This window comes from Magnolia sinica, chromosome 8 (genome assembly GCF_029962835.1).
Source record: "Magnolia sinica isolate HGM2019 chromosome 8, MsV1, whole genome shotgun sequence".
NCBI classification, from domain to species: domain Eukaryota; kingdom Viridiplantae; phylum Streptophyta; class Magnoliopsida; order Magnoliales; family Magnoliaceae; genus Magnolia; species Magnolia sinica.
In genome coordinates this window covers 32283686-32303147 of record NC_080580.1, presented here as the reverse complement: position 1 = coordinate 32303147, position 19462 = coordinate 32283686, and the positions used below count along the sequence as shown (strand labels likewise).

The 19462-nt window shown below is 39.0% G+C and overlaps 1 protein-coding gene across 1 annotated transcript in view; it reads left to right on the top strand.

The window, feature by feature from the left end:
- LOC131253193 (uncharacterized) overlaps positions 1-18891 on the top strand; it is a 36344-nt gene extending 17453 nt beyond the window's left edge. Inside the window, 10 exon segments of the mRNA XM_058254074.1 lie at positions 8356-8452; positions 12587-12689; positions 13514-13647; positions 13719-13899; positions 13984-14141; positions 15314-15523; positions 15600-15657; positions 15660-15946; positions 16938-17064; positions 18062-18891. Of these exon segments, the coding sequence (XP_058110057.1) occupies positions 8356-8452; positions 12587-12689; positions 13514-13647; positions 13719-13899; positions 13984-14141; positions 15314-15523; positions 15600-15657; positions 15660-15946; positions 16938-17064; positions 18062-18213 (1507 nt within the window). The 3' untranslated portion in view covers positions 18214-18891.
- The last annotated feature ends 571 nt before the right edge of the window (positions 18892-19462 follow it).

The window sequence follows — 19462 nt, the reverse complement described above, 5'->3', positions numbered from 1 at the left end:
ATAAAATTGCCGTTATCTTTCAAAAAAAAAAAAAAAAAAAAGAAGAAGAAAAAAAAGAAAAAAAAGGATAGAGGTCTTCAACTTGATGAAGGGGTTCAAAATAACCCAAAGAAAAAACTACAATGTACCTCCTGTTTTGGGCTGGAACCACCATCCCATAATTCTATATTATCTCCTTGATACTCTCTTTAACAAAACCTTAAAATTTTGTCTCAGACACGGTGACAAATCTTGTTCTCCGCAAATTTTCAGCCTAGGAAGGTTTTCAGATTTTGACTTTTTTTTTTTCTCACGATATTATTGGAATATCCTCACTGAAGATAGAATAATTAATATTTATTGTAAATTAATAAATAATTTTAAAATTTCAAATATGTAAGTATAAATGAATTATTTTAAAATTTAAATATTCATTGCATTACCTCTCAAAAAAATAAAAATAAATAGAAGTTCATTGCATTAAAACATCAAAAAATTGAAAAATATCCGGCTTGAAAATCTCGTGCCATTCTTGTGATAATATCATTTGATGAATTTTCTGGGAAATATAATGAAAATTAGAAAATATTGGTGATATTTGTCACAATGTTCAGCCATAGGTTTGAGTTAATGTCAGCCCTTAAAAACCAGTAAACGGGGCTCGTAATATTGCAAATAAAACCTTTTGTAAGAACTTATTTAAATATAAATTGGTTCTATCTAAGGATCAATGAGAAAGCTCAGTAGTTAGAAGCCTTCCTAGGCTTACAGCCCCATTCCAAAGAAACTAGGTGCAAGACCACTAACTTCTTGACAGCTTTCCAAAAGCCACATAATTTGCACTCTTTTTAGATGATTAAAACTAACCATATGCAGCAAATCAGCCAAATAAACCCCTCTATCAATAGGAAACCCCAACAGCAGCAGTGGGCTAATGTCAGCATAAAGTCAGCTCTGCTTTTCTCTCCAGAAAATCCTGGTCCCTCTCCTAATAAAGAAAGCACTGTTGGGGGCCTATTTCTAATGTTTCCTATCGGCAGAGGGATTGCATCTCACCTCAGGGAGTTTCTCCCTTGGTATGCCAAAATCTATAGTTGTGCTTCTGCGTATTTCTAAGAATGGCATGGTCTGAACAACGGAGCCTCCAAATAATTTCATACCACTTGGAGACACCTCTTTATTGGCCAAAAGTCTAAATAGGGCAGGGAAGGAATCTGCAATACAAATAACATTGAGCGGAATGACATGCCAGAAGCTAACATTGTTGCCCCAGCCAATAATAAAATGAATACCTGATTCACTGCAGCTGCAAGCCCTATTTGAAAGGCAGTTCTAGCTCCCCTTGCATTGATGCTGAACAGAGTAATGTTCCCCCCAAAGAATCGAGAAACCCTCATTCCTTCTATGAATTCTATGAAACCACCCAGCCTAAAGTACCATATTTCCCACAAATGACCTAGGTTCACAAGGCCTTTGGCTCCTCAATAAATCTCCATGCCACTTTCATGCCCAACTCCTCTTTGACTCTTCTCACTTTCCTTATGTTCTTCAACTTTTGAACATCCTCCCACACTACAAGGTGAAATTTATGGCCTTCAGCTTTCTCTTCCCAAAGAAAGTCCCTTTGAAGCTTTTCAATTCTTTTTTTGCCACCATAGCCAGCAATTTAAAAAGTGCTGCCCATGGAAAGATAAGAATGATTCCATGTGGCCAACCTTTTCTTGATTTTATGGATGACCAAATCCCAAAAGGTATCTACTCTTTTATTGTTTTAAAAGGCCAGAAGGTTGCTACTCTAATACTCTAGGATTTCTTCTCAAAGGTAGGCCGATGTATTTGATAGGGAGAACAACTCTTTTTCAATCCATCTAATCTGCCGTTCTTTGAACCTCCTCATTGGCTGTAAGTGCAACCCCGATCACCATGCTCATCTAACATTAACCCTTAGGCTAGATACCCCTTCAAAGCACCTTAACACACTTCAAGAATTTTAATCTAATTCAGGGAAGCACTGAAGATGATAAGGGTGTTGTTTGTGATTTGGAAATGAGAGTTGCATTTAGACTTTGTTTAGAACTGCTCTTTACTGGTGTTCCTTAATGAATTTCCTGAAATCATCTGTGATGATAGAATAACAGCTCTGGTAAAAACATCCATGGTGAACCCATCCAACCCAGGCACTTTGTCCCTATCCATTTCGCTCATCACTATTTGGACAACCTCCTCTTCCAAGCTTCTCTCTTGCCAAGTTGCTATTTCCAATGGTAACCGCTTGAAGGGCAACCTATCAAGTTTTGGTCTTCTGACTTCCTCGTTGGAATAAAGTTGCTCATAAAAGGCCAAATTTTTTCTTTAACTTGATCAGGATCATCAACCATCATGCCCTCAATGTGAATGTTTTGGATGAAAATTTTCCTCCGTCTTCTGTTCGCCATTTTGTGAAAGAATGCTGTATTCTTGTCCCCTTAATCCATATTGATCTAGGTTTCTGTCTCCAAGTAGCTTCCTCTCGTTTCAAAATGGATTTTGTACATAATCACCTGACTTCCTACCCTATCATCCTCATTTTCCTGGCTGAACTCTTCCTTTTTATCTACAATGCTGATTGCACTAAGAATCTCTTTTTTGACTTTTATCCCCTCTACTCGTAGCATTCTTTAAGCTTACTTTAATGAACTGAAGTTTCTTTAACAAACTAAAGCCTGCCACCCTTCCACTGAACACTTCCCACCAAGCCACAATCCTATCTACAAAACCTTTCTCCTCAATACACCAATTTTGATATTTGAAAGGCATGGGATCTATCCTAGTGTTGGTAGACTCCTGGAAAATCTGTGTGATCAGAAGTTGGCCTAGGAAATAACTTTTGCAGTCAGCTAAAGATGAGAAATCTATCCATGCAGCACACGACGAGATGATGTTGATTATTTGATCAGGTAAAGTGACCTCCGTTGAAGGGCAGATTGACCAAACTATTGGCTTAGGTGAAATCAGCAAATCTTCTCATAGAAGTTCTTTGACTACCTCCCAACTTCTAGAATAAGAATCTGATCATGTTGAAAGCAACTTTGACACAACAACAATCTCCATCTTTGATGATTGACGAACAACTCTGCCCAAAGGTGTTCTTGATTTGCTGAATCAGTCATCCCATACATCAAAGTAACTAAAAAATAATAATCCGCCACCCAAAAAAACTGGTCAGGAAGATCTAAAAAAGCCGTATAAAAACTTCAAATGTTAGGTAACCCTGGAAGCATCGCTCATAAGTTGCTGGGGTTGACAATGGAAAAGGCAGATGGGCCTTGGCATGATGGGAACAAGGAAAAATAATTATTTGATAGTTTGGTGCAAAGATGCTTATTGTTGTTCCACATGTCAATAATGCCGCCAACTTCCCAATCACCAGGAAATTTATTTGGAATATCCAATAAATCATTGATCAACCTGACACTCACCTTATTTATTTATTTCTGCAGAATGATAATATGATAATATGCACTTTTTGATTCTTCAAGCAAGAAATCCTTCACATCCATTCTGCGATCAAGGCTACCCATGCCACTAACATTGCATGGGTTGATTCTTATCGATTCGTCACTGATTTATCCTTCTCCCATTTCTTCTGCCCTTACACATTTTAATACCATTTGAGTTTGGCATTGCTCCATCTTCCACAAAGCTTGAGTAGCACTGTCCTTTGCCCTCTTGACCAGCCACACACAACTATCGCCCTGCATTGCCCCTGGTTTCTAACGAGTCAAATAAGTTTTTCAACCCATCATGGTTGCCATTAGAAAGGAGGCCTAAATTTGAGCTCATATTGACCATATTCCATGGCTTCGAGGTACCTGGCAATACCAATGTAGTGCTAGATTGCCTGCCTTTAGGCCTCTTCTCCATCTCGGGGTGGTCTTTGTTGATGCCCGTACTCAATTCAGAATCTCCGTCTAACATGAGTGGTCATTTTTTTGATTTGGTGAAATATGAAGAGGAGCATCCAAGATGCCTTCAGATGCGTCGGAAAATCTGGATCAGTGGAGGGCACTAGAAACACCCTGCTCTTGCCACAAACACCTCCTTGTCATCTAGCCCTATTACCAGAAAACGTCTTCCTTTTCGCACCTAAAATCTCTCATTGTGAACATCATCCATATCCATTGCCACACAGTTGCCGACTTGCTGATCTTCCTCCGACAAACCACTGGAAACCTCCTTCGATCGAGCGGAAGAACCTGCTGGACACCTCAGATCCCCTCCCAATCCCAAGCTAAGAGCATCGTCAAAAGGGAAGTCACTCATCTGCTCAATCAAGTCCTCAATGGTAAAAGAACAATTGTTGATCCAACGATTGATGGGCCTACAACCTTACCGAGCTTTGGCTTCACGAATTTTCACACTAGCAAGCTCCACCTCCAAAGACGTTGATTGGGGTCCACCTCCACTACTATCCATCCTGAGGTGTTCTCCCAGTCCCAAGGCTCCAATCATCTCACCATTCCATTCTCTGAGAGTGATATGGTGTAGCTGAACACAGAAGCATTGGTTCATGCCCCATTCCTTCAACTATAACCACCCGAATATTTCTCTTAAGGGGACCCTTGGTGAATGATTCCTCACTAGCATTAACTTCTCCACCTCTTCCATTCCAAAAATGGATCCAGACTTGGATTCAAAGTATGGAATCACCACTGCCCTCTATTCATCCTTCACTTCAGCGTGTGAATATTGTCATGAGCAAGAATATCAACAATGGTAAACTCCATCTTCTTCCTCCCAGTCTTGGTGATCTGTTTGCTAACCCATACAGATTGTTTTCCTGATTCATCTGTTACCTGCACCTTGGAAAAAAAAAAAAAAACACTCACCTTTATTTCCTTACTTTTCTTCTTCTTCTTCTCTTTCTTCTTCTTCTTCTTTTTCTTCTTCTTCTCGAGCAGCTGCGGCTGCGCCCTGCTGTGGCTGCGGCTGCTTCTTCTTCTTCTTCCTCTCTCTCTCTCACTCTCTCTCTCTCTCTCAATCTCTTCTCTCCCCCTTTCCCTCTTTTTTTCTTTTCTCTTCCTTCCCTCTTTTTTTCTTTTCGTTTCCCTCTCTGCCCTTTTTTTTTTTTAATACTGATGTAGGTACGTGTCACGCAAAGACGAGCGCTGACACTCCTCGAGCTCCGAGTTGTACGAACGGTTAAAAGGAGATCAAAGTTATATGGGCTCCACAGTGATGTATTTATTACATCTACACCGTTCGTCTATTTTCAGAGATCATTTTAGAGCACCGCCCAAAAAATGACTTATATCCAGAGATCATCTGGACCACACCAAAAATAGCAACAAAGATAATGATTTTCACGTTAAATAATTCGTACGCGCACGGTAACGTTTATTTTCCATCCAATGTGATCAGACCCAAGTGGGCCCACTATGATGTATATTTTCTATCCATATCGTCCATCCATTTTGCCACATCATTTTATGTTAGGATTCAAAAAATTAGTAATATTCAAATCTTAGGTGGACCACACCATAGGAAAAAATGGTTATAGAATGCTCACTATTAAAATTTTCTTAAAGTCCACTGTAACGTTTATTTTCAATCTAACTTATTAAGTGGGTCACATTGACGTGGATAAAGGGAAAACACACATGTCAGCTTGATCTAAAACTTTTCTAGCCCTCAATAAATTTTTAACGGTGAACATTTAATTATTGTTGTTTTTTATGGTGCAATCCACCTGAGCTTTGGATGTGCCTCATTTTTGGGCTCATGCCTTAAAATTATTTGGCAAAATGAATGGACGTTATGGATATAACACATTCATCACGGGTGGGGCCCAAAAAACTTTGACACATGTTGCACTTTACATCTGAGTCCCTCCTAATTCAAGCCTTAAAAAATTGTACACGAGACATATATTAACTTAAAATTTGACAATTAAATTATGGACTGCAATTGCTAACTCACAATGCCAAAATCAAATTACTTAAATAGTTTTAATTATTAATTTGTGAGTTTTTATTTTTTAAAATAGGGCCTTTTGATTTTATTTTATTTTTTTATGATTCACTATCCAATAAATGTCCACCAATTTATAAGTGGGATAATGACAATAAATGACATGAATTTGAGGCTGATTTGGAGAATAGATTGGTCCTCCAAGTCAGCCCCAAATTGGTAACGCCATCTACCTGAATTTAATTTCATTTTTTTTTAAAGAACTATAGGGAGAAATAATATCAAGTTGTTAAGTATATAAATTACATATTTAAAAAAAATTAAATATATGAATTTTGTAGTCAAATTCAAGTTACCTGATTAAAAAATTAATATACAACTTCTCACCAAAGAGTGAACCGTTACACCACCATAAACATGTTCCAATTTATAAATGAATGCATATTTGGAATGCTTAGAATATTCCGGATTTAATCAATATTTTTTCATATTTTTTTGGCAAAAAAAAAAAATTTACGCCGTTACGCCTCCGTATCGCCGTTACAACATCACAAAATGATGGAAAACCCAGTCATGCTGAATCTACTGCGCCAGCCTGATAGAGCTATTCAACTCCCTCCAACAAACAGGTTTGGTATTGCCACCTATGGAAGACCCTACAATTCACCAATATGAGCTCCGTCCTCCATAATCAAGCTGCCCTTCCCTTGAACCTTCGCCACCGCCTCCTGGCCATATTTGGTCTCCTGTTTTAAATAGTAAATAGCGTGTGGCGTAGTGTTCACCCCTCTGAAGCATGAGGCGTAAGCTACATAGCACACTTCTTCTAGATTTTTATTCAATGTTGTGCTTGGTTGCACCAACTTAATGATATTCTGCACCAAATTAGACTGATTAATAATGAAATTCAACAAAATTTCATGATATTTGGTACAACCAAACACAACCTGAAGTAGTAGGAAAGGGCAGTGATTAAGTATAAAGGTAGAGAACAATCAAGGAAACTGATTTAATACTGTTACTTATATTATTTTACTAAAAGCATTAAAAAATTAACTACTTTTCATTGAAAATAGAAGAATGCAACAATTCATTGGAAACATTAATTGATTTTAATTCTATAATGAAAAATAACTTGTAATGTGAGTTACGTAGTGTAGCATAGTCTATGTTGAATGCAGCACATGCAAATTATCATGTAGTGTAGGCTACACACTACTTAAACTATTTTCATGAGTTACATAGCATTAAGGCTAAGCTACACAGTACATAGCGTAGCTATATAAAACACTGATTTGGTCTTTGAACCCTCAAAATTATTCCTCACCAAAATGATATTTTGATTTCCGATATGGTGCTCTCGGGAACATCTTATTGCACCCTCACTAAGGTGAAGCTTTGATTCTTCTTGGATACCTATTCTTACGGAACCACAATTTCTCCCACTTGCCTCTATGCTTGAAGAGATCTTTTGAACATTGGTCAATGCTGATGCTGGATGATTAGAGACAAACAGGGCCTCCCAATTTGTCTACCGATGAACAACAGCACATGCCTCACCCTCTACTGACTTCTCTCCTACCTTCCTCCTGCTCTTAACCACTCCTCTTCTTATTTTACACTTGCAGATCACTCCCCATAACCAGCAGACAATCTCCAATCCTCTGGGCTTGCAGAACAACTAATGTGTTTCTCCGATCTTATTCTTCGTCAATGGTATCCCTCCATGCAAAGGAAGATACTGAAATTTTGGCCCTAAACCTTACATGGTCTATACAACTTTAGGCTCTTTGTAAGTATTCGTCATATGTCTACAACGCTGTATAATGTTCTGCTGCAAGAAATTTATGCAATACGTCCATCTTCCCTTTTCCTTGTACGAACACAATCTTATGTTCTTCTCTAGATTTGTAGCTTGACATTACAACATTTCATTCCCATCATACAATTGGTGTGAAAGAGTTATACCATTCCTTTATTGCCTATCTCATATAGCATTCTATTCATAAAAAATAAAAAGGAAAATAAAGGGAAAAAAGAAAAAGATAAGGATAATGAGACTGTATAATTTTCTGCTGCAAGAAATTTATGCAATATGTTCATCTTCCCTTTTCCCCATACAAACATAATCTCATGTTCTTCTTCTAGATTGGTAGCTTGACATTACAACATTTCATTCCCAGCATGCTATTGGTGTGAACTGGTTATACCATCCCTTTATTATTACCTACCTCATATAGCATTATATCTATTAAAAAATAAAAAATAAAATTTGAAAAAGAAAAGAAAGGGAAAGAAAAGGAAAAGAAAAGAAAAGAAAAATGAAGAAAAATGCATTGCTAGACTTGAACGCTGTAATTTCTCACATTTAGTCATGCATGGCTGCCTGTGGTTCACTTTACATAATTTTGACTTTGTGACATATAGGTATTCTATCGTTTCAACTGGTGGAACAGCATCAGCTTTAGATGCAGCAGGTATCTCTGTGACAAAAGTGGAAGAACTTACTTGCTTTCCAGAAATGGTAAGCTGTTCCCACATTCTTCCTATATAGCTCTAGTTATTTTGGTAATGTCAATTTGCATCTAAAACATTGTCCTTCTTGCAGAGTGATTTTAAATTATCTAGGAGCTTTGCTAAGAGCACTTGCATGTGCAATAAAGCTTTTGTACAAGCCACACATGTGCCAGCATGGCACATGTGCGAGATCTCATCCATCCATCATGTTGGTCCGACTTTTTCATGTTTTCCCAAAAATAAAATCTGCCCAAATCAGTATGTGGGCCCCAATATTGGAAACCCTTGTATGGGTTAGAAAAGTTCAGCCACTTTTGTCAGAGCTGTACATTTGTTTTGCATGCTGTGGCCCACCTGACGAGTGCATTAACCTGTTTCTTGGGCTAGGACATCAATATAGTGGTGACATTCTGATGGATGGATTGGATCTCAGACCTATCATGTCATGCTGGCACATGTGTGGCATTTACATGAGCTTTATTGCACACACTTGTGGGTGTAGCAAAACTCACTATCTAGTGTTGGATGTCGGAAAATTCAGTTGGTGATTTCATTTCTTTCCTATCCTCCTGATTTCACCTGTTGTACCGTGTATTCTCATATGCTGTCTTTCAACTTGGAGGATCGCTAAATGTATTGCCAACATAAACCTCAATCCTTATTCTAGACATCATCTCATTCAATTTGGGATGTAATTTTTGCTTGTTTTTTATCCTTTTGCGCTCATTTTAATAAATTTCATTGATACCTCTCAAAAAAGAAAAAGTAAAAAAGAACTCCTAGTTTTAGGCCAGAAGGTTGTTGGGTTGTCCCGCAGTCTCACTATTACTGTTGCAATCAATTGAAGAAATTAATCCCTTGAAGCGGGCATTTGATTTCATGCAAGTTCAATTCTTCAACTAATTTTTTTGAGGGGTAACCAAATTTTTATTAGGAAAATAAAGATAAAGAGGTAAAAAGGATGGTGAGACAGCATCCAATAAATATAAATAGGAGGAATTCCCCCGAGACCTTTGAAAAGACTCCACAGATCTTTCTGTGTGTGGAAGAAGATCTGGACCACTTGATCACCAACCACTTGGCCTTCTTAATAACCTGCGGCGAATTCAAACTGTCCCTAGCAGTCCTGTTCTTTCGTTCATATCATACTGCACAAAGGATCATAGGAAGGGCTAATCACAATTGTGATCTCTGTTTCTTTCCTTTGCTGAAATGGCACGCATTGAGGAGCCCTGGAATTGAACTGTATGTAACTCAACCCACATTGAAAAAATGAAAGATCCACCACCAAATCTCCTACAAATGGCACAATGCATGAACAAATGGCCATGGTTTCCACATCTCAAAGAAATACTATGCGGCCAGTTTTTGTTTTTTTTTGGAGACGATAATACTATGCACCCAGTTGGAATGATGATATGCCTATTGCTTAAGTTGATTGATTGTTAACATTTTGTTCTTTCCACCTAGCCTTCCAAAGCCAAAACATGTGGAGGCGCCAAATACTTCCATATGTGATGAATATTATGCAGGTCATTAGATGAAAGAGTTGTAAATGTTCCATGCCCATTCATCTCTATTCACCAAAGACCTCCCATAACCACATAGGAGATTCACATGACAGGAAGATTTGTTGAATTCCTCATTAAAAAAGGTTTCTTTGAAGTTAGGGGGCCTAGATACTCGATATCCCTTGCACACACTAAGAGATGAACACTCCTTTTGTAACAACTCTGTATAGCCGAGGCAAGACTATAGAAAACTACCTTTCTCCACACCACCTATCTAGACTAAAGCAAATGTGAGAGCCACCCCTTGGAACAAGTGATATCTCATCTCAAAAAGTGTGCCTGCTTGTGTTATGAGCATGTGGGCCTACAGGCACATTCAGGCCCACATGCAGGGCTCTCATGCTCATAACACCAACGGGGCCCATCTTATGTATTACTTTCAAAGACCAGAAGCCATGCAATATGGCAATTGTAAAGTAAAGCAACCCCCTTCTTCCACCCCTTATTGCAACAGTAACACTTTTCCTAAGGCTATCCTCTTCCTTCCTAAATCTCCGTAGCCACTTTCTCCAGAGTGCAAGGTTCATGTACTCGAGCCCTCCACCTTTCAAGAAAAAAGAAGTACGTCATATCTCTTATCCGCATCTCGCTATTATCCTTCAACCTCAGACATTATCCCAACTTAGAAGATGGAACTTGTTTTTATTTTCAATCCCACACCAAAGAAAGTCCCCTTTAACCCTTTTTCATCTATTAATGACACCTATTGGGCATTGAGACAATGACATAAAATACAATGGCATGCTCCCCAATGCTGATTTGATTAATGAGATGCAGAGGACAGAGATGGCCTTTCCAACTGGATAATCTCAGGCTGATCCTCTCCACGACCACATCCCAAAGATGTTTAGCTGGCTTGCCAATGCTTAGGGGGAGTCAAGATAAGTAGATGGCAGTTTACCTGATTTGCAATTGTAAAATGGGGGAAAGGGAGATGGAATAGAGAAGAAGAAAGAGAGAGGAGAGAAGAGGATGGGCTGTTTAGTTTACTCCTAGTTGTCTGACACCATTTGATTGATGCGTACAGTCTATCAACGGTGCAGATTGGGACACGTGTGCTTGGACTGTGTTACAAAGGACTGGGATCCTACAAAAGAACTACATGACTTGGTTTTATTTTTTGTCTAATATGGATTTGTATTGCTTGAGCCATATCTATACAGGACTAAAATGTGCCGATATGGACTGACATGGGGCAAATTGTAGTGGTTTCAATCCCATTGCGAGTCATATTGAGAGAGATGAGAGAGGAGGGTGCACTAGGGAGGAGCTCAGGGTTTTTTTTGAGAGGGAGGGAGAAGGTTTTAACAAATTCAAACATTGGGGGTATATGAAGATAACCCATGACATATTCAATTTTATTAATTAATTTCAATTTCCTTGAAGTTTGCTACATCTTGGTGGCTCTGTTAATGTTGTCTTGATTATGGGTGTACACCAAGTCGAGTTGGCCTCAGCTCGACTCGGCTCAGCCACTAGCTGACCCCAGCTCAAACTTGGCTCGGCTCGGTCTTTGAGCCTGACTGGCGAGCTCGGCTCGATTCAGTCAGAAGCTCGGGCCAGTACGAGCTGAGTTCGAGCCAAAATCGAGCCTCTGCGACATTTTCACAAACACATGCTGTGCACTTTCAATTTCTCACGGTATGTAAAACAGCAGCAACTGTTTACAAGTATTTCATCAAACACCTTGTAGCCAACATCAAAATCAAGAAAAAATGATATTTGTTTCATATACATACCATCCTTGCCACTAGCCGACACTTTGTTGAGTCATTTCATCAAACACTTGGTGAGCAACATCAATATCAAAGTAACTGAGTCACTGAACTAGTTCGATCCGAGTTCGATTTGAGTTGGGGTTCGATCCGAGTCGAGTCGAGCTTGGTTCAAAATTTTTTCGAGCTCAAAACATCAGCTCGAACTCAGCTTCGAACCGAGTTGAATCGAGCTTTTTCGAGTCGAGTCGAGCGAGCTAACCGAGCTAACTCGGTTCGTGTACACCCCCAGTCTTGATGTTTCCTTTCACTACATCCTGTCTTGTTCCCCAGATTTGCTGAATTATCATTGTTGTTCCCCAAATTTGCTGAATATGATTTCTGTATGCATGATGGTGCTTGCGCTGTAGCAACAGTGTTAGTAATGACTGAATGACTAATTTTGTTAGTGCATGTAGTAGCATGCCTGTACTCCCCAGAATTTTCATACTATTCTCGGGAAAGTTGAAGTGATCATACTGTATCCAACCTTGCTTGACATGTCGTTTTTTATGAGTTATGTTCTAAATTAGTAATTGCATTGTTATCCATGAGTTTTTGGTAATTAGTAATTAATTTGAGTTTCCTTAGATTCTTGAATTGTAAATGTGACTATCTTGGTTCTGGATTTTTAATTATACCTTTTACCAATCAGACAAAAGTCTCATATTGCTAGTACTTCAAATATATATATATATTGTTTATTTGCATTCTACTTTAAATAACCCAAGATAAGATGTGAACTGTGGATATCATCATCATCTAACCCTTTATCCCAACTAATGTGTGAAATGTGTCTGTTATTTTATTTTGCAGCTTGATGGTCGTGTGAAAACCTTACATCCTAATGTACATGGTGGTATTCTGGCTCGAAGAGATCAGAACCATCACATGGAAGCTCTTAGTAAACATGGAATCGGTGAGTTCCAGTCTGTTACTATGCATGCCTGCTGCATTGATGATGGTGGGCATGCTGTCTCCCTCCACTACATTCGGCTTCATTTGGAGGTTATGTCATTTGCTGGAAAGCAAATGGTGTAGCTCCCCACATAAGCAGTGAGTTATTCTTTTATCCACCACCCCACTGTTGCTCCCCACATAAGCAGTGAGTTATTCTTTTATCCTCCACCCCAATGTTGCTCTCCACTGGGGATGGCTTGGTTTGACAGATAAGTGATGACATGTGCACATCCCAAGGTGCAATTCAAGCTTGTGTAATGGCGCTATTTTTTGGTGTTATTTGATTTACCATATGCTGGAATCCAATTTGTTGTTACATCCAAACTAGGCCTTACATTCAATTTTCAGATCGCATTCTGGATGCCTTTCTATAAGAAAAATGTTGTAGCTATGATTAACATTGCTAAGCCTGCACACCTTTGCATGTGGGGTGTGTGGGGCATCTGAAGTTGGCATCTAGTCGGCCTCACCATGTAGTGAGGCTGGTTGTCTCATCAGACAGGTCACGTGTATGTTAAATGGGGCCTGTTGTCATTTTTAAAAACCATCCCTTGTTTCTTTGCATGTGTCACCATCATTATCAGTGCACTGGCCTGATTGTTTGGCCTGATCATCCGTGCAGTGGGCCCACACCTGATTCAACGCTCAGCTGTCCCTCATATGTGCCAGGTTGGCATGTTTTGCTGCTTATGGAGAGGTGCACATGGCAGAGCGAAGCTCTATGATCAACTTGTTACATGTAGATAGCTATTGTAGTTACTATTGGAACCTGTTTTCTTACAGGGACATTTGACATAGTGGTGGTGAACTTGTATCCTTTTGTTGAGAAGGTTACTTCTACCAGTGGAATTACATTTGAAGATGGCATAGAGAACATTGATATTGGTGGGCCTACCTTGATCAGAGCTGCTGCGAAGGTTATTATTTCAACACCAATGGTTTAATGAATTTTTTATTATGTTTGCACTGAGTGCATGCACATTAACAGAATCACAAGGATGTTCTGGTAGTTGTTGATGTCAAGGACTATCCTGCCCTCCTTGAATTTCCGCAAGGAAAAGAACATGATGAGCAGCAGTTCCGAAGGAAGCTTGCTTGGAAGGCTTTCCAGCATGTTGCTTCTTATGATTCGGCCGTTTCGGAGTGGCTGTGGAAGCAATCAGGAGGAGGTGACTTTTGCTTAATCTCCTTGTTATATGCAAACTCATTTTGCTTTTGTGACCAACCAGTTTATGTGATTCTTTCCTTGTTAGGGGATAAGTTTCCTCCAAGCTTAACAGTGCCTCTCAAACTGCAATGTTCGCTTCGATATGGTGAAAACCCTCATCAAAAAGCTGCATTTTATGCCGATAAGAGTCTATCGGTGGTGAATGCTGGTGGAATTGCAACTGCTATACAACACCATGGGAAGGTGAGTAAACCAAATTACACAGTTCTCATTCAGTGAATCATTTTGTCCAAATCAATACTTAGTGGGTGGTGGCACGTGCAATGCAAATGGGAGGGTTTAAAGGAATGAACTTGGTTTTAGCCTGGGCCTTCTTGGAATAAATGATGTAGATATGTTGATAATTGTGCAGGTAATGAGTTGGTGTATGTGTGTGCACACCGTAGGTGGGCGTGTGCGCGAGAGTGCTAAGGTATTCAATAATGTCAATGGTGGCCGTAATGACCAGCCTTATAGTCGTAATAGCTGTTACGACCCCCAGAATGGTTGGTTTTTCTTACCCCCTTCTAAAGGAAAAAAAAAGTATTGGCTTGTTACAAGCCAATATTGACCCATTACAACTGTTATGGGTCCTTTTGTTTTCCAGATTGGCCGTTTGGGCCCCGTATTGTGTAATGGTCACCGCCATTACCGTTATGTACGGTCATTTCGGCCAGTAACATAACCGTTTTTAAGTACCTGCACGTGTCTGAAAACCGGCTCAACATACCAGTATTCGAGCGAAATAGTTAATGTATTTCAGCACATTTTAGTCATTCCGTAGGAAAAATAAAGAGGATGTTATAAAATTCTCTTAACTTGTGTATTACTCAAGGTTATGATCTCAAGGATATTTTAGTCATTGTCCAAAACATTAAGACCACTTTCATGGATGGAAAGTATTTACTACATTCAGGACATAATTTAAGGATTCTTTAGTCATTCTATGAAAAAGTTAGGACATTTTAAGTAAATTTACCAACTTAGGCTCTCTATAATTTAAGGATACTTTAGTCATTGTATGAAAAAGTTACGACATTTTAGCTTTTAAGTAATTTTACCAACTTAGGCTCTATAGGAAGTAGATATATGTAGAAAGCATGAAGTCTGTTGGATGCTGTGCAAATGACAACCTTTTGTTTATTATTAGTGAATTAGAATTTGTACTTCTGGTGAGTGGCCTTGGCAGCACCTGAGTTTTTGCATTATATGTGTGCATAATGACATGGCTTGTCCGAAACCTAAGTCAACTCAGTCTCGGTAGTCAACAAAATAAGTCACCGGCGAGTCATGCTCTGAAATGTATGAATCATATGTAATGATCCTATACTCTTTATGGCTGACACATTTATATCTCACCACCTTTCTTTGTGCAGGAGATGTCTTATAATAACTATTTAGATGCAGATGCAGCTTGGAACTGTGTGTCAGAATTCAAGCGTCCAACATGTGTGATTGTAAAGCATACAAATCCCTGCGGGGTAGCGTCACGGGGCGACATTCTTGAAGCATATAGGCTAGCCGTAAAAGCAGACCCAGTTAGTGCTTTTGGTGGTATAGTAGCCTTCAATGTGGAAATTGATGAGGTAAGTCATTTTTGTTAAATGTATCATACAGGAAACTTGACTTGCATGCATTGATATATCATTTTGTATGTTCAAGGATCTAGCAAAGGAAATCCGAGAGTTTAGGAGCCCAACAGATGGTGAGACATGGATGTTTTCGAGATAGTGGTTGCACCCAAGTATTCGGAGAGGGGTCTTGAGGTCCTCCGTGGCAAGTCGAAGACCCTGAGGATCCTTGAGGCAAGCAAGAATGAGAAAGGAAAACTTTCACTAAGACAGGTTGGTGGGGGCTGGTTAGCCCAGGACTCTGATGATTTGACCCCGGAAGACATTGAATTTGGTGTTGTCTCCGAAAAGAGTCCGGGAGAAAGCGAGCTTCAGGATGCAGAGTTTGCATGGCTATGTGTTAAGCATGTCAAGAGCAATGCCATTGTAATAGCCAAGGTTAGTACTGTTAATAGCCCAAACAAGTAAACCAAAATATAATCATAAACATCAGCTGTAGATCCATCCATGATTTTAACTGACGTAGCAAAAAAAGAATTATTTATGAATCTGCCTTAAGACTTTTCATGAGATTGCCAGTAATCTGATTCTCCTATATGAATGCAAGGCCTTGACTTTCTGCAAGTGAAATAAGATCCTTTGACTTCTCATGAGATTGCCCGTGATCTGATTCCTCTATATGAATGCAAGGTCTCAATTTTCGGTGAAAGAATATCCTTAAATTTTTCAATGATGATTGTTGCTTCACTCTTATACATTTCGAATGCTCTTGCACCATTTACAAACAAAAACGAGAAAAAAAGAAGAAGAAATAAAAAAAAACATAAGCTTGGTTTTCATCAATTGTTGAATTTTCTTCAAACTTGTGCAATTTAAATGTACATGATGTTTTATAAGAACAAAATAGATTTATTGGTTTGTGGAATGTTGCAAGCTAAAGCATCTGCAATTGTATTAGCTGTGAGATTTCGAAAGGTGCATCCATGTCATTTTAGATGTGGCTTTTTTCTCTTTCCATAGACAAATCATACATGCATAAAAGAAATACTGTGTCCTTCATATTTTTCAGTGATTGACAAGATCCTGAATCCTTTTATCTTTTTTAAAATGGATCATGACTGATGTCACCAAGATCTCTGACCCCTACATTTTCAATCTGGAAACCATGATCAATATTTAGTGATGTGAATGGATGACTGACAAGATGAGGAAGGATAGAATTAGAAATCAATGCATCGATGGAACTTGGCAGTTGTCCCAACAGTTAATAAGATGAAGGGAAGTAGGCAGTTTTGGTATATGCATTGGATTCCAAGAATTGTAAGTAGCAATGATTAGCATTTTTGGCTGTTGTGAAGTATATATGACATTTAGTGACTTCAGAACATACGAATAGCATATCTGAGCTGCCTTGTCACATTTTCCGCAGAATAACTGCATGTTAGGGATGGGGAGTGGACAACCAAACCGTCTGGAGAGTTTGAGGATAGCTTTCAGAAAAGCAGGAGAAGAGGCTAAAGGAGCAGCTTTGGCTAGTGATGCCTTTTTCCCATTCGGTAAGTGATCAATTCTTCTAGTATGTATTTAAAATTGTAGGCAAACGCTGATGGTAGCTTTTGAATTGAATTGCAATTATTATACTAACCAAGCAGACAACCAAATTTTATATTTCTTCCTTAACATTCATATAGGCGGCTGGTCACCGAATTTCAGTTAAACAGAACTATAATTTGAAGCCTACTTGTTATGATTGCTAGGAAACCTCATTAATTCTCGTCACTTGTTCTGTGGATAAACTTAATCTTCACAATTTGATTGATCTGTATACCCAAACACGGCCCCAATATGTAGGGGCATCATAAGAATCTCAATCAGAGTTTATGTGTAGCCTCCTTGTTGTTCATACAGTCACTTAAATCTTGGTCGAGATGGAGTCTTGGATTTCAAGACTTCAAAAAAAAAGAAAAAAAAGAAACTCAGTTGAGACTTGAGAGGGTGGGTGAGAGGGAGTCTTGAAGGGGTAAAAAAAGTTGAGCTTTTGGGTTGAATTTCATTTTTAAAACCATGGTTTACATAACTACAAATACATTTGGGGAGTCTTGAAGGAAAAAAATAAAAAATAAAAGGAAAAAATTGAGCTTTTGGGTTGAATTTCAGTTTTAAAACCATGATTTACATAACTACAAATACATTTGGTGTCTGATTTCACAAAACATAGAATGTTTGTTAGTAGTTTGTGGGGGAGAGGGACGGAGGGAATTATCGTGCATGGGTGTTAGGATGGAAATCACATTGGGTAGAGAATCCAAACTCTTCAACTGGAGGATTTTTCTTTTTAGAGAAAAGATGTTCATAACAAAACTTTGGTGGGGTTAATCTATTTACCTACTGAGAATCTGACTCAATGTTAGGATTATTGAATCCATTTTAATTTCTGGTTCAGGCCCATTTAAAGTGGGCCTTGTACAAAATCGAGTCAATGATTAATGAATTGGGTGTATGCATTAGCACCATAATCTACCTCATATGATTTTGTGGGCATGATATGGACAGCATGGAATGATGCGGTGGAAGAAGCATGCGAGAAAGGGATTGGGTTGATCGTAGAACCAGGTGGCAGTATCAGAGACAAGGATGCCATTGAGTGTTGCAACAAGTATGGGGTCCCTCTCCTCTTCACCAAAGTGAGGCACTTCAGGCACTAGCATCACTTGGGCTGAATATTGAACGGATTCGGGCCCAGAAAAATCAATTTTGTTTTAATAGATCTGGCCAGGCAAACCTGGATCAATTTATAACCGGGCCCGAAGTAATCCTGGCCCGACCTGTTTGTTACCCTACTCTTAACTATTGCTTCCCTTTTGGGTTGCATCTCCATCTCTTTTGGCTGGCTTTTTTTACTGTATTAATTATTGTGGCAGGAACTGCAAGAGGTATGCATGGTTTACAGACCTTGAGAAGAATATTTATTCTTGTATGGTTCTCTTTACCATCCGTTGGGTGGCCAACAAAATAGGAGAAGAAAGCAGCAGCATCTGCATAGGACAATGATTGGATGGCTAGGATCTTCTCATCTGAAAATTTGGGGCATTTCTCGTTTCAGTCGGGGTTGCTCTGTTCGAGTTTTTTTTGAAATGAACTGCGACGTGCTAATATTAGAAGAATGTTAGGTGCATAAGATTAACTGTCCAGATTGTGTTCATTGAAGCATGTGGCCCACTTGTATGGACTGGATGCAACAGGGCACCAGGTGCTGATGCATCAGGTACCAATGATTCCTCTGGCCAGTATTTGGTGAATATTTTATTTTTCTTGCGTTTTGTTGTTCATCCCAACTCCATGTAATTTCCAGATGTGTTTTATGTATTTGATGGTGTACTGTATATTTCGCAACTATGGGTTTTGATCGGATAGAATGCCCCCTACTGAGGGGCAGTTTCCATCCCTATAATTGCATCTTAAATGATGATCTCAACTGTTCATGCTCTGGATTCTATTCTACCTGGGCCATTGTAAGAAGCCTTTGTTGGAAGGATGTTAGCATATGAAGGTGAATAGTCAACAGCTCATACTCAAATCTAAGATTCAAAGGGCAGGATCATCCATGAAGCATGGCTCTCTTTTTTTATATATAATTATTATTTTTTAAGATCATAGCATCTATATGATAGTAATGAGAATGTGAACAGTTTATCTCAATCTAAGGATGTAATCCGGAGCTGGAAACCGAATTGCACCCTATCGAAACCCAGCAACTTCTACCCTCCAATATGTTATGTGCATGTTTGATGCAGTATCAGTACATTTGGACAGTCAAGGCCCTATTTTCTGCAGCCATGGACGGGATGTTTATGATTATGATGTGAAAGCCAGGCACAGTGAGGAATCGAACTCCAGTGAGCGGCTCTAGCATAATCTGTAACAAGTCCTTTTAAGATGGATCCACAGATGTAT